The sequence below is a fragment of the Lagenorhynchus albirostris genome, chromosome 3 (assembly GCF_949774975.1).
Source record: "Lagenorhynchus albirostris chromosome 3, mLagAlb1.1, whole genome shotgun sequence".
NCBI classification, from domain to species: domain Eukaryota; kingdom Metazoa; phylum Chordata; class Mammalia; order Artiodactyla; family Delphinidae; genus Lagenorhynchus; species Lagenorhynchus albirostris.
Window position 1 is genome coordinate 109,386,315 of NC_083097.1, and position 15,465 is coordinate 109,401,779.

The 15,465-nt window shown below is 51.6% G+C and overlaps 1 protein-coding gene across 7 annotated transcripts in view; it reads right to left on the reverse strand.

Moving 5' to 3' along the window:
* The window catches only part of P4HA2 (prolyl 4-hydroxylase subunit alpha 2), a 41,565-nt gene extending 29,674 nt beyond the window's left edge, over positions 1–11,891 (reverse strand). For 2 of the 7 annotated variants that reach the window (XM_060143539.1, XM_060143540.1), the window contains exons 1-4: positions 11,006–11,137; positions 2,857–2,956; positions 2,151–2,247; positions 1,712–1,863 (exon numbers count right to left, since the gene is read on the reverse strand). In XM_060143539.1, coding sequence (XP_059999522.1) covers positions 1,712–1,863; positions 2,151–2,247; positions 2,857–2,956; positions 11,006–11,041 — 385 coding nt within the window. In that variant the 5' untranslated portion in view covers positions 11,042–11,137. Of the gene's footprint in view, positions 1–1,711; positions 1,864–2,150; positions 2,248–2,856; positions 2,957–4,142; positions 4,232–11,005; positions 11,267–11,596; positions 11,786–11,810 lie in introns of those variants that run through there. The other 5 variants (XM_060143546.1, XM_060143545.1, XM_060143543.1 and 2 more) reach the window with 5 other exon arrangements.
* Positions 11,892–15,465: the final 3,574 nt, after the last annotated feature.

Below are 15,465 nucleotides of genomic sequence, written 5' to 3' on the forward strand. Positions count from 1 at the left end.
CCCTCTGGGTAATTATAAGGTTTTCCAGAGGAACCAGATGTTGACGGTGGGGGATGGGTATGAAGAACAAGACTTGAGAACAGAAGATGATATGGGCAGGCAGGACAGCCAGTTCTGAGCTACAGGCTCAGGCTGGGAGGCAGGGTCTGGGAAAGGCAGCCGTGGCTTCTGGAGGCAGTGAGCTCACTGGGCACAGCTCCGCCCGGCTAAGCTCACCAATCCCTGCCCGGAGGCCACCCTGCTCCCAGCCAAGCCCAGCCCAGTCTGGCCATAAGGGCTAAAACGCCTCAGCCCCCGAGAGACAACGATGAGTCTGAAGTTAATCAGCACTTCCAACTCAGGGAGAAGAGACAGTGAGTCCAGGGGGGCTGGGCTCAAGGCTGGAATTAGAAGGGCCCACCTCCAGGCCTGCCCCACCATCTCCTGCTAAGAGGAAAATATCAGAGCATAGAAAGTACTACCATAGTAAAAGACTAAGCACAGTTAAAGCTTTAAATAAGTTCATACTCTAACCTGCAAATCCCACTTATAGGAATTTATCATGAGAAAATAATCAGAGATGGGCATAAAGATATGTGTAAGATTGCTGATAATCTGGAAACAATTCCACATCCACTGACTTGACCAGTTTTACACTACACCAGTATGACATATTACTGTCCAGCCATTAAAACCATGTTGCAGAAGGACATTTAAAGGACATATAGAGAAGCTGAAAAATTCAGGAAAACAGTATATGCTTATGTCACAAATCTGCCAACAGATAATGTTTTCTTTCTAAAAGATATGAATGGTGGGCTTCCCTGGTGGCGCAGTGGTTGAGAGTCTGCCTGTCGATGCAGGGGACACGGGTTCGTGCCCTGGTCCGGGAAGATCCCACATGCTGCGGAGCGGCTGGGCCCGTGAGCCATGGCCACTGAGCCTGCGCGTCCAGAGCCTGTGCTCCACAGTGGGAGAGGCCACAACAGTGAGAGGCTCGTGTACCGCAAAAAAAAAAAAAAAAAAAAAAAGAAAAGAAATAAAAGATATGAATGGGAATGAATTTAGGTGAGGCCCGTGCTCCCCAGCTTGCACTGGTCCCACCACTTAGCCCACTTATCTTACTTTTGTTAATTCATTTGGTCCCTCGAAGCAAATAAGTTTGCATTCCACGATATATACGTATGATTCCATTTTTTTAAATGTATATACATGTGTAAAAAGACTAGAATTTTAACAGTGATTATCACTAGGCAATTGGATTAAGAACTGTAATTTTCTTATATGATTGTTTTTGTTTTCCAACGTTTCTATAAATATGTATTACTAAAGTGTAATTAGAAAAAAGTCACTACCAAAAAAAAAGGGACCCAAAAACACTAGGAAAAGGCAAGAACTGATTTTTTTTTTTTTTTTTTTTTGACCACGTAGCACAGCATGAAAGATCTTAGCTCCCGACCAGGGATCAAACCCGTGCCCCCTGCAGTGGAAGCTCGGAGTCCTAACCACTGGACCACTAGGGAATCCCGAAGAACTGATTATTATAACATATTAAAAGCAAGGACAGACAACTGCCAGGTCCCCACAGAGATGACAGCCACTGGACTGGCAGGCTGCATGTTCACACACTGCACGTGCACACCCCGACCCAGGACAGTTTCAGACCCACACCCCCCAGGTGTCAGCACACAGACATACTGGCTCACCCAACCACCTGCTCACTGTCCCTCACCTGCAGCTGAGTTCTGCAGGACAAGGTCCTCCAGCGCAGGCCAGTCTGTGTTTAGTCGCTTCACCAGTTTATAGGCATTCACAGGGTGGGACAGGTAGCCTTCAGGGTCAGCAGCTGACTTGCTGGTCAGGGCTTCCATTTTGTTGGCCCAGCTGTGGAACCAGAGAAAAGGGAAGGTTAACACACGGATCTTGACCTATGGTAATTTTCCTGGTGAGATTCAGGGGGTCTCTATTTAAAAAGGAAAAAGCAGTGAGTCCTTAGCCCACATACTTAGCTACTCTGGGAGACTGGCATGAAGTAACCTCCAGGCCAGCCCCACATTGCCCCCTCAAGGGCTTCCTCTTATGGGCACCCAGGATGGGTTCTGGGGGTGGGGGGTGGGGCAGGGGAGGAGGGCTGGCTCAGGGTGGGTGTGGGGATTTAGGACATTAGACACCTCTTAATCTTAGAGAGCTTGGCTTCCTCCACCAAGATGTACTCCTTCAGGGACAGCACCAGGTCCTTCTCTGCATAAATCAGGTCTGTCATGTGCCCTGCAAGGGAGAGAAAAAAGGGCCAGTAAGAAATGGATGAGGGACATCCAGCTCCCAAACTTGAGGCACAAAACGTCAGCACAGAGGCCAGCCCCCTGGGCCAAGGGCATATCAACTCTCTTGGGATCATGGGGACCTAGAGTTAAAGGAGGCCTAGACATTCGTATGGTCCTGGACCCCCACTTCAGGAAGAGAGAGGCAGAGGCTCCAAGGGAATGTTAAGTGCACTGAGGACACCTTAAGGAAGAAACCCCAAATCTCATTCTCCCACTGCCACCCAGTTGGGTCATGTTATGGGACACAGACATCCTGGGGGCTTCTCTGCTCAGAACTACTCTCTAGTCCAGGAGAAAGTTGGTCAGAAATGCCAGGCAGCCCAGGAGCAGCCTGCACTACCCAGGGTGGAGGCTCAGCTGAGACAGCTGGCTCCCAGGAAGGACATCCAGGTCATCAGGGCTCAGAGGGGGAAACAGCAGCTCTCCCCAGATCTGGTCAAAACCAGTGGATGAGGCCATCCCACCCTGAATGAGAACAGGCCTCAAGCAGTGACATCCCCTGGCACATGAGCCAAGGATTGCTCAGGTAGACAACAGTCCTGTTGGCACATACCAATAGAAGTAAAGAATTCAGCCTGCACACAGCCCAGGACACCAAACCAGGCCACCAGCAACATGGATACCCAGAGTTTCATGGTCACAGAGGGCAGTGTCTGCAAGGCATTCAGTGATAGTAGTCATTAGATCAACAATGGTAAAAAGCAACTTAAGTAAGGATACACATACACATGTGCACATATATACACACATTCAAACATGCCAAAATCCTGACCTAACACACAGAAGCCAGGGAAAATATTCAGGACCACCAGTGGAAAGATGCCAGGGTATAGAACCAGAGATGTATGCTTAATTCTGTCCCCTGCTCTGGGAGGCCAAGTGCCCTTGGGAGAGACTCTGCCTTTCGACTTCTGGTAACCACTGACAACACGGGAAGGCTGAATGGAGGTGGAGGCCATGGACGACAGTCACCTCTGGGTCTAATAGTCTGTCAGTTCAAGATTCTGGCCCAGACCTCTTCTCTGTTTCTGTCTTTCCTTCCAACACAGGTGTGAGGACAGTGCCAGGTGCTGAGGACCCAGATGTAACACACAGTCCCTGCCCACAAGAAGACAAAGTACAGGAGAGACAATGACAGAAAGAGAACTTGACACAATATGCCCCAGGGGACCCACACCCAAAATAAGGTGCACAGCAGATGGTGAGCCCGAAGAGAAATCAGACTGCTCCCTGCTGGTCTGCACCTGGCCACAGTTAGAGCAGACACTGCTCTTCCTGTAGTGAGCTCCTTGGAAGACACTGTCCTCATGGAGAATCACCATTCGCAAATATTTACTAAAGACCCACATATGCCAGGCACTGAGCTACGCACTCGGGATACAAAAATGAATCGGCCACACAGGGCCAAAACCTTAGGCCAGGCTGGGTTGCTGACATGAGTAAGAGGCCAGCTGCTGTCTTCTCATCAGCCTAGAAATAGCGAGACCCAGCTCTGAAGGCAGCAGGCACACCATGGCGCAAGCCCCACTGGCCGTGGACCCAAGTACACAATGGAGACTTTGGACATCATCTCCAAGCTCAGCCATGCAGCCTGGAGCACGCTGAAGGAACAGCACCCACGTAAGCCCCAGTTCTGTCAGTCCCTCCTCTTCCTGCTCTACTTCAGCCAAGCCCCACTGGAAATTTACTGAGAGAAAACAAGGACTATAAAGGAAATACAAATGCTTTCTCTCCAAAATGTAAGCCTTATCTCACAGAATTCTAAGTCTGAGCTAACGCCAGCTCAGCAGTTTTTTGCCTGCGATGATTAGATGCACAGTCACGCCCACCATTCCTCACCTCACCCTTTCAGAAGAAATTCCAATCCACTGTGGTTCCAGATTAGGCTCAGAGAAGCCCAACCACGACCCCCACCCTCAAACGGGTTCCTATATGAGGAGGAGGAGAGAATAAGTGAGTGTCCCCATTTGTTCATCCCTTGCCAAATGTCTGCAGAGCTGACATCATGCCCATCAATACCCTAGGTGTCAGGGGCCCAGAGATACACAGAACAAGATCCTTCAGCCCACAACCTACTGCAGGGTAGGGAGTATGGGCTAAGGGATCCATTATAAAGTTAGGGCAGCAGATGAAAGCAAGTCACCGAGAAGAGGTGAGACGGCCCAGCCTAGCCCCAAGGTAAAGCCCAGATCCCCCTTTTGCCAGCCACAGATCTGCTCCCAGGTCTCAGCATACCACATCTCCACCCTGGGATTCCAGAAGGCCTCTCTTCTTGCTTACATAAGACCCATTCACAGGGTTAGGGTCTGCTCCTTGTCCTTCAAGAGGCTTCATCAGCTCAGAAAGAACACCTTCTGTATGTGTGTAGGGAGGGAACAGTAAAAACCCAGAGCCAGGAGGCTGTATCTGTGGACAATGAGGCATCAGCCAACTACCCATCAGGCTGGGGTGATGGGAGAGCAGTGCCCAGGTAGGAGACCAGACCAAACACGGTTGGAAGTTGGGGGGCACCAGCGTTTGTCCCCTGTTCCGTCACCAGTTGCAGCGGCATGCCCATTCAGAGATCAGGTAACAAATTTAAGGGAGGGAGAAGACTCTCTGTTCCTTTCAAGTCACCCTGGTGATACTGCCCATGGTTCATGCCTTACAGCACTCAGGAAATAGCAGCCAAGTTCCTTCATTACATGAATACCAGCTGTCATTTCTCTGGAATGTGCTATCTGGCTTAGACTGAGCCTATCGACGAATCCCAGCCTGGAGGCAGAGCCCAAAGAATCACAGATGGGATTCTGGGCTGACCAAGAGCCTACGAAGTCCTGCTCTGATGGAGGAGGGGGATAACAACCCTGCTGGTCCAGAGAGCTAGGCACTCCCACGCAGCCCCCAGACCACCACAATCAACACTGCCACCCCAGGCAAAGGTACACTAGAGTCCCAGCCTATTTCTCCTGATCCTGAGCCCCCGAAGACTAATTTGTATTAGGTGTACAAAAGGCCATCTAATCAGGGTCAGGCTGGGAGGAGGCAGTCTCCAAGAAAGACTGTGTGCCACAGAATGGGAAAAGCCAACCACCTACATGCCCCCCATCCCATCTCATACCTATACCCAGAGCTTGCTTATGACAGAATAAGTGGGAGCACGTATGCCTGCCCAGTGCCCCCACCAGTGTCCAGTGCTGTCAAAAGCCCTCCAGGAATCCTCAGAAATCCATGCTGAATAGGCCTAGAAATGGACAACATTGAGGCCCCTTTTATGAAAATAAAGTATCACCAAGTCTGAACAGAAAACCAATACTGAGTTTTTTCTGAGCTGCATCCCAAGTTCAGAACAAAGTCTGGCCCAACAACAACAGCAAAAAAAAAAAAACCCTCACCACAGACTTGTTCATTCCAGGAAACTGTAACAACAGAAGATGTTACATTTCTTCCAAACAGTGGATTGTTATGGATTGTGTAAAAATGGACACTGTGGGCACATTAACATTGAGAGAAGATCAAAGCATCCCGTTAAGTGAGAAAAGCAGGCTCCCAAACAAGATATACTCTGTGATTTCATTTTTATAAGGAAAAATGTTTATATATGGAAATTTACATACCTGCATATATATGCAAGCGGAGAGTCAGAAATCTAGTTGTATATTGGTGAAATCATTTTATTTTTCTCTTTATGTTTACTTTATTTCCTAATCTTTCCACAAGGAGTTCTATGGGAAATTTAAAATATATTTCATATTTAAAATGAAAAGAAAACAAAGCAGGCCCTCTCAAACGGACTCCAAAGCGGCCCAGCAGCCTGAGTTTGGACCCCCACAGGGAGGTCCTCCAAAGCCTGCCAACACCCCAGTGACAATAAATCACCCACCAGGCGACCGACACTATTTCTAAGCACAGGACAATTCCAAGACATACAATCACAGGCCTTAGCACGCCCGCTCTTTGGAAAGGACGTTTACAACCTGGCCAAATAACCATGAAAAGATGTTTCCAGCTGCAAACCAGCAGTGTCCTTAGCTTCTCCCCTTACCTCATCAGGCAGGAACTTCTGCCAAGCTCCCAGCTGCAACCCAAATGCAACAGCTTGAGTTTTAACAATGTATTTGTCTGGCTTAGCTCTGAACAAGAGGCTGCCTGCCTTCTGTGAAGGGGCAAAATGAGCCTGAACAGGGCTCCCCGCAGCGGTCTTACCTCCCAGTAGTGTGGCCAACTCTGAATGGCAGAGCCAAGAGGACCTGCGTGCTCAACCTAGGAAGAGTTCAAGAGAGGCTCCAGGAGGCCCTACCTACCTATGCACATGGCTGTCCATTTGGGCCCATAAGCTGCTCTCACTGGCACCTCAGGGAAGCATGGGCGGCACCCTACTCTCCCTACCTGATGTCATGCCTCAATCATCACCCTGATTTGAGCCACCCCTACGTCCCTCTTGCAGCTACACTGGCCCCTACCTGCACTGGTCTCTCATCTTACGTGGCCTCCCTCCCACCTCTGCTCTACAAAATAGCCATCACAGGTTACTACAGCTCCTCATTTGGTCTCTTTCTCCCTAAGAACCCTCCAAAGGCTCTCCACTACTCTCAGGACAAAGTCCAAATTACTTAGCCCTAAGGGACTTTTTGACTCTGTGTGACCTGGCCCTACTGCCCTCTCCAGCCCCATCTCATGACTCCAGGTTTCATACCTTCAACTACCACATCACATGAAAAACATTCTCCTTCACTGAGAACCTAACAAAGCCTAGATGTGCATGCATACCTATCCTTATGCAGTTGTCCCTCAGTATCCACAAGGGATTGGTTCCAGGAGGCCCCGCAGATACCAACATCCACAGATGCTCATTATATAAGATGCCCTTATATAATAGGTGTAGTACAGCTAGCCTTCCGTATCCACAGGTTTTGCATCTGCGGATATGGAGGGCTGACCGTAATTTCTCTATCCAGTACCTGGACATGTTGACTTGTACTTCCCACGTGGGTACCATCAAAACTCCAAAGTCTCCTGCTTCAGTAACTAGACAATTAAATAGCAGAAAAGGCTGTATAAACCAACATGCAAAAGCCAGTTGGGTTTTCAATCAGTCTTGGCAAAGACTTGGCAGTCCAGGTAAGACTACCTTATAAGGAACTACAGGAAAGAATAAAATCCACACACCACTATACTGGATGCATCTGATATACCACCTTGTACTCTCCTGGCCTCACCTGCCTTCTGGGCCCTGGGCCACTTGCTCTGCCTCAGACCCAGTGAAGGAGACTGTGCAGTCCCCAAATCTCTGACTCTCCCTGCTACTTCCAGACTCCAGCGAAGCACCACGCTGACCTCCCCAGGGGCCCTGGGAGTGCAACTGAGGAGTGAGCATGGGGGAATTAACTCCTCCTGGGGCAACTGTGACTACTGAAGGACAGAAACAAGAGGACGTCAGCAGATAAATTCCCTCTCCAGGCCTTCACTGAGAAACTGTTCTGCAGCACGGGGCTTCTGAAGAGTTCACCCAGAGATGTCCTTCATGGCTGAGCAACTAGTGTATCTCTGTGCAGACTGGCCAGCTTGCTAATGCACCACCTTGTATATGCTTCGCCTCCTTCTCGACCTCACTTTTATTTTCCCTTACCCTTGCTACTGCACAACCGTACCTTCTAACAAAGCGTTAAGTACTTAAGCTCTGCCTTGGGCTCTGTTTTCTAGGCTAAGATAACCACTATTCATGTTTCCAAAAATCTTTCATTTCTACCATCTAATCCTCACCAACACCTTGTAAACTAGATAATCATCTCCATTTCAGATATAGATATATAAGATACATAACTGAGACTGAGAGTTTCCTGCACACCTCACATGCTACAGGAAATTAATGGCAGAGCCCAGACTCAAATCCAAAACATACTTTCTACTATATATTGCTGCCTTCAATCCTACTCAGTAACATCTGTTGTCTTATAGCACAAGGACTTCCCAAAAGGAGGAGCCACACTTTGGCCTAGCAGAACAGGCCTGCCCAGGTCAAGGACTTTATTGTGGTTCACAAAGCAGCCTCATGACGTCCGTGGCTGGATCCCACCAGACGGCAGACAGCAACATGGACCCAGAAGACAGAAACATGGTGCTTCAAGTCCAAGTGAGCAGTCACTCCTGCCCAGACACCACAGCACTCACAAATGACCGAATGGCCCAGATCAGGGCAAGACAGTACAGTCTAGTAGGGAGGCACACCCACCCTGGGGTCAGAGACCCCCAGAATTAAAGCTTAGCTCCACAATCACTTCCAGGCTTTGGGGACTTAGACAAGTTACAGGGTCTCTTTGAGCCTCAGTTTTCCCATCTATTTAACAGTTAAAATAATAGAATCTGCATATCATAGGGCTGTTTTCAAGATTGAATAAGATGACAGATGTCAGTGGGCAGCCTAGCACCAGGCACAACTTATACCAGTCAAGAGCACCAAGGGTACTAGAGGAACGGCAATAGACCTGAAGCAGCCAGCTTCCTAGCTGATCCCTGGAGAGAAAGGAGGTCCAGTCTAGGGGACAATGAAGATGAAAACAAGACAGAAATTGAATCTCTTAACACTCCATGTCCCAGGAGTGTTAAGAGATTCAGCAGAGGGTGGAGTCAGGCGTAATGCAACATATTGACCATCAGGGAATAACTCTGAAAACTGGTCTATCACTGGCTCTAACTCTCAGCAAGGAAGGAAAGTTCTCTGGCAAAAACAGGTGACTGGACCAATACTCTAGAATCTCACGTATTTCTACGTCTCTGACCTGCTCACTCCGAGTTCCTACAAGTACCAGGCCTCAGGATCGCGGCCACACCCTGGGCCCTCAGGAATGCCGGGTACAGAGCAGGCTATGTTTTAGCAAGCACTTCATGAAAGGTCTAGAGCAGATGCTGGTCTGTGATCAGGCTCACATCCTATTTGAGCTGGGGAACTCACTACCCAAACATTTAATCCTCTGCCCTGCAATGACACAACTTGAACAAACACTCTCTCCTAGGTCTCCAAGACCTAGGTCTCCTCGGTCTCTAATCCAGACTTTTCATGCTCCTCTGCTCCTTCTGAGAATAAAAACTATATCCCTCATTCCACATTTCCAGCTCTAACCCCAGAGACCACAGGAGCCACCAGCCCTCTCTGCTCAAGAACAGACTGATGTCCCATCCTGGTGCCCTTCAAAAGTTCAAACTGCTAGATTTGAGCAACGTTTTCAAAGCTTAACTCTCACTCCAGCACCCTGTCTGGGCTTGCACGTGCCTGCATCACAGCATCTCCTGCCAACTTCCATCTGCATAGAATTAAACTCTTGAGAGATCCCAGGAGCCAGGGACACACCGGCCAGCCCAATGCACACTACAGCCAGCGTGGCCACACACTGGCCAAGGTCTTCCATCCAGTCTCAGACCCTCCCAAGGATGTGGGAGGGCAGAGTCAAAAAGGGAGGTTCTCTCAGGAAATGAGCAGACCCCCGATTCTCTCACCCCACTCATTCCTCAGGGCTGTACCCATGCGGTCTCCCCTTCTCACGAGCACTCACACTCTGAGCTCCTCCCTGGCACATGACCACCTGCCAGCGTGAAACAGCAATCTCAGAGAGACTGTGAGCCACCCATGGGCAAGGACAGTGCCACCGCCACTGCTTCCTTTCCCTCCTCCCTCATTCCAGCCCCAGGTACACTTTAAGCAGAAGCCCAGCACACAGGAGGTACTCCAGGAATGAACAGAGATTGGCTGTGGCCAGGCTAAACCAGTGACAAAGTAGGCACTCTCCTGGGCACACCCATTTCAGAGCATTGGACAGGGTAGAAGGGCCTATCACAAGCCACAGACAATACTCAGTCGCCACCATGTCTGCCTGCTGACCTCTCAGAGCACTAGGGTGGCCCACTATGACAGCATCTCTGGGATGAGGCCCCCAGCCAACACACTCCAACTCTGCTACGTGGCTTCCTTGGCTGGGCCACACAGCGCGTGGGCTTGGCCGTCTACAAATGATACCCAAGGATAAAAGGATTCAAAGCCCAAACGTTTTATAAGTAGGGAGAACTGAACAGAGAGGCTGGCCCTTGAGGCCCAGAATAAAATGAGAGACTGCACCCTGGAAGCTTCAGGGGCTGTTTAAGCACAAGCCAAAGGAAACCACGGTTCATTTAACGGAGAACTAAATCATGGAACCTGCTATCCCAGATGTGATACGGGCAGCAGCTTGCAAAACCATTCTATAAATTCTTAGGTGGACAGTGGATCTCTGCAAAATCAGGGACATTTGAGAATGCCCTAAGCTACAAAGCAATGTTCCCCAACTCCTGCTCTCAGGGCCAGGATCTCTTGCAAAAGCACTGAGGTTGCTAAGCTTCAGATGGTTTACATCGAGCAGCACAAGCCTTAGGTGTCACTCTACAGCAGAAGACACCAGTCTCAGCCTTGGGAGGGGCTCTGATGTTCTTCTACACCACCTTAAAGGTGTCAGATTAGAAAACAGAGGCCAGGGGAGGAGGGTTTATGCTGATCCATGTTTATGGTGCAAGGGTTCACTGAGCATCCTCCACATACAGGGCACGATACCAGGCACTGTCCTCTCACTTGAAGCTCTTTGGACAGGGTCCATGGGCAGCTATTCCCTAAAGTGTCCCTTCCCCCATCACCTTGCTTCCACTAGAGTGCCCAGGTCTGCTTCCACTCACACACGCTGTTCCTCTGTCCGGCTTACCCTTTCTTCTGCCTTCATCTGACCATTCCAGCTCATGGGTCACCTCCTCCAGGAAGCCCTCTGGCTTGAAGCATCCTGTCCTCTACCAAGTACCCACAGTCCGGTGCTCCTTCCCAGCACAGCACTCACCACACTGCCCGGGGCCTGGCCTTTCCTGGTCTTCCAGTCTGCCTGCCCCACTGGGCTAGCAACTCCTCGCAGTTTCTGATACGCAGAAGGGTCCGTTTGTTGAATTAATTAACTAGTTACAAGTCTCCGCGCCTGCTGAGGCAAAACCATGCAGGTTAGAAAAGGATGTCTGGAGGGGGGGAAAAGGAAAACAAAAACAAAACTGTCTCATCCAACAGCCTGTCTCAATGGGCAGCAAGCGGGGCCATGGCCGCAGACTCCCAGCCCTTTGGAGGCAGGATGGTGGACCTCCCTAATACTAAGCGGCCCCTCAGGGCCTGCCCGGCGCCCCTGCCTCCGCCTCCAACCTCTGGCAGCCTTCGGGCCAGGCCGCCCCTTCCCGGGAGCCTGACAGGCGGGGCGGCCACGCTGCCCGCCAGGTCCGGCCGCCCCGAGGGGACTGGAAGGAAGGGTGCGGCTGACCTCACCACCCTGAGCTCGGGGAGGCGACGCGGCGGCGGGACAGGAACCCACACGGGTGTAGAAACAGAGCGGAGGTCGCGGGGCTGCGGCCCGGACGGCGCGACGCCCGGTCCCCAGCTCCCAGCCCCGCGCGGGCAGAAGGCTCGAACCGGCGACCCCGGCCCGCGCCCGAGCTCCGCTGCGGACCCGGGGGGCGGGCGCGCGGGACGCTCACCCGGACACGCGCTGCTGCCGGCTTTTCCAGAACCTCCCGCGGCGGCACCCAGCTCGCTCGGGCCCTCCTCCCTCGGCGGCTCCACCTCCCGCCGTCGCCGGGCTCCGCCCGCTTGACCGGCAGCCACGTCCCCACCTCCCGCCCCGCCCCCCGCTCCCCCGCCCCCGGCCCCTGGCTCCGCGCCCAGACAGCCTCGGCCAGGGGTCACCACCGCAGACAGCGACCCCCGGGAAGGCCGAGGCCGCCCGGCCGCGCGGAAGCCGGGAGCGGGCCTGGGGCCGCCGCTCGCGCCCTTCATGCCGCCCGCCGCTCGCCGCACGTACACGGCGCCCGCCTCTCCTTGGCGCTCGCACCTGTGGGACTCGGCCCGCCCTCCTCCCTGGCCCCTGGGCGGCTGGAGAGGGGCCCACGACCCGATCCTGAAGCCGGTGCTGTCGGGGGGGGGGAACCCTGATTGCTGGCCAGCTACCCTGGCCCCAGCTCATGCCCATTTCCTCGGTGGTCCTGCTGTATACACGGCTCCTACTGCTGCCTCCCCATCATCACCACCATCAGGTTACAGGGGGTGGGGTCACCCGGGCCAGGAGCTGGATTCTCAGGGATGGGGACAGTGGAGAAGGACCTTAAGAAGACTGGAGACCTGGCATCCACCCCCAGGGCCAAGCTCCCAAAAGGATTCAGACTGTCCCCAGCTCCTGGATCCGACACTCCTCCTGGGGGCGTGGGGGGGGGGGGAAGGGGGGGCACCCTGGATCTAACCTTCGTTTTCCCCAAGCCCTTACATACAACATGGGCCAAAAACAGTAGACACTTCTTTCAGCCAATCCAGGCTGGGAGGGAGTGAAGGCAGGGATGCTGCAAATCTCAACCTGGGCTAGAGGAATCCCTGGCCGCCAAGCAGGTTCCCACGCCTGCTCTGTGAACCTTCCTAGTCATGAATGAGGGGAAACAGTGTCTGAGAATCTCATCAGAGAGCTAGGCCAGAATGGGAGGTGCTCAGCCTCTGCCCAGTCCAGTGTGGGGATATTCCCTATGGCACACCATCCAGGCTGGCAGCCCAGACCTGGGGAAGGCATGAACACGCAGAAAAATACACACAAGACACATAAAACACAGAATGAGCCACTGTTCTGCCCTTCCTCAGCCACCAGCTGACCTCCCCAGAGCTCAACTAAAACCAGACAGAAATCTTCCTGCCTCTGCTACATCCTGTTATGCCGCAGGAGTCTCTCTCAGCCTGCTCAGGTTCTCCCATCCTCTCCCCCTTCTCAGGAGCTTGCCCTGTGAATCATCCCTTCTCTCACTTGAATGTTCAACCTCCTCTCCTCAAATGGATACATCCCTTGACCTGCAAATATTTTCAGGTCTCTAGTATGGAAACAAAACCCTCATTAGACCCCACCAACTATTGCAGTGCCTCTCTCCTTCTCAACCACAGCAAAATTCCCCGAAAGAGCAGTCTGTCCTCACTTTGCTCCCACCCCTCAGAACCCTGCAGTGGGCCTTCTGGCCTCCCGACAAGACCAAACCAGATCTCAACAAACTCTCTATAACCTCCAAGTCTAAATTCAACAGCCACTCTTCAGTCCTCATCTGCCAAAGCCCCCAGCAGCACCTGACACCCCAGCAGTGTTTGGCCACTGTCTCCCTTGAACACTTTTTTCCCTCGGTTGCCACTAACCTCTCTGGCCACCTCTGCCCGGGCATCTTCGCCCCCAGCTCACCCGCCTTTCCCTCTCTCCCCATTAGTCGATAAAGGTTGGGGGTTCCTCAGAGTTCAGGCCTAGGCACTCTACTTTCCTCTCCTCTTTCTATAATTTCTTCCTATACACAGATGACACAAATTTCTCTCTCTACCCTTGCCCTGACTCCTGAGCTCCAGACGCGTATGAATGGCTGCTGAGTCTACGCCTCCGCTGAGTGTCCACAGGCACCTCAATCACAATGTGCCCAGCACTGAGTTCATGCTCTCTCCCCTTCCCCCACCCCCATACCTCTCATATTCCCTGCTTCACTGAGGGAGCCACCCGGCCCCCTGCACCACCACCAGTTGCCTAACTAGAAGCCTGGGAATCACCCTCAGCACTTCCCTCTGCCCCACCCCCAAACCCTGTCCTTCCATATCCCACGTCCATTCAATTCTACCACCTAAATCCCTCTCTAATTCATTCATTTCTCTCCATCCTCTTTCACTTGAATGATTGCAACAGTTTCCCGGCTGACTGTCCCCCTCCATTCTTACTTCCTCCCGTCTCTCTTCCACACGGCAACCACAGTGACCTCCTCAGAATGCAGATCTGAACCCATCACTCTCAGCTTCGAAATTGCATTGTTCTTAGGAAAAGTCCTGAAAGTGGCCTATAAGGCCCGGCATGGTTTGGTCCCTGCTCACTCCTCTAGCCACACTGACATTCCTCTCCAGTCCCTCTAACTGGTCATTCTCCCTCCCCATTCCACTCCCAGGCCTTTTCACATGCTGTTCTTTCTGTCTAGGAAAATGTCCCTCCTCCCCAATTAAATCCTCCAGGTCCTCCCAGAGGGAATTTCCTCACTTCCCTGGCCAGGTCAAAATCTCCTATAACAGCCTCTCATGTCCTACATGCTTCCTAACACTTGCCACAGTTGAATGTTTGTTTGATTCATGTCTGCCCCCCTCCCCCCACACACACCACTGGCCTGGGTGTACCTAAACAATGTGTGTTTTGTCCATCATGACATCCTCAGCAACTACGACAGAACTGGACTCAATAAATATTTCATGATTATGTGAAGGGATGGGTGTCTCCTTAATGCCTTGCTCCACAAAACCATAGCCAAAGTTCTGACTAAAGCCTCCACAGAGCCTCAGAGTCCTGGACCCCACTCATTCCTCAGTGTCTGCTTCTATTCCTCTTCTGTCTCTTATAAGGATACTTATTGGACTTAGGACTCACCTGGGTAATCAGGATGATCTCACCTCATGATCCTTAAATTACATCTGCAAAATTCCTCTTTCTAAATAATGTCACATCCACAGTGTCCAGGTATTAGGACATGGACATATCTTTTCAGGGCCGCAATTCAACCTACTACACTTGACATGCCCTCATGCCCTCCAGGGGCTCCTGGGCCCCTTATAAATCCTTGGCTCTTAGTTCTCCAGCCCAGGCCCACTCCAGACCCACATAGCATTTTCTTTGAGGCCACTTGATGGGTGAACTCATTATCTCCCCACACTCTACCTCACACCGCCCACACTTCCTTCCACCCCAGCATTTCCCATATCTCAGGAAGCAGAATCAACATCTCCTGGTCATTTCCATTTTCTTCCCCACCACATTCCCCCATTGTAGATCTTACCTAGTAGATCACTCAATCCATTTACTGCTCTCCATTCCTGTAGCCACAGCTCAAATTCAGGACACCACCATCTCTTACCTGGACGGTCCATCCTGGCCCACAGCTTTCACTCAGTTCCTTCCATCCTTATTTCACACCACAAGCAGAGTGATATTTTAACAGTGTGATTCTGATCATGTCATTTCCATACATAGAACCTCTCAAAGGTGTCCCTGCCACAAGGATAGACACAGATCTCACCAAGGTTGCCGATCCCCTTTATACAGCCCTGATGGCCTCTCTTATCATGTGTAGCCTCAAACTTGATGCTCCAGCA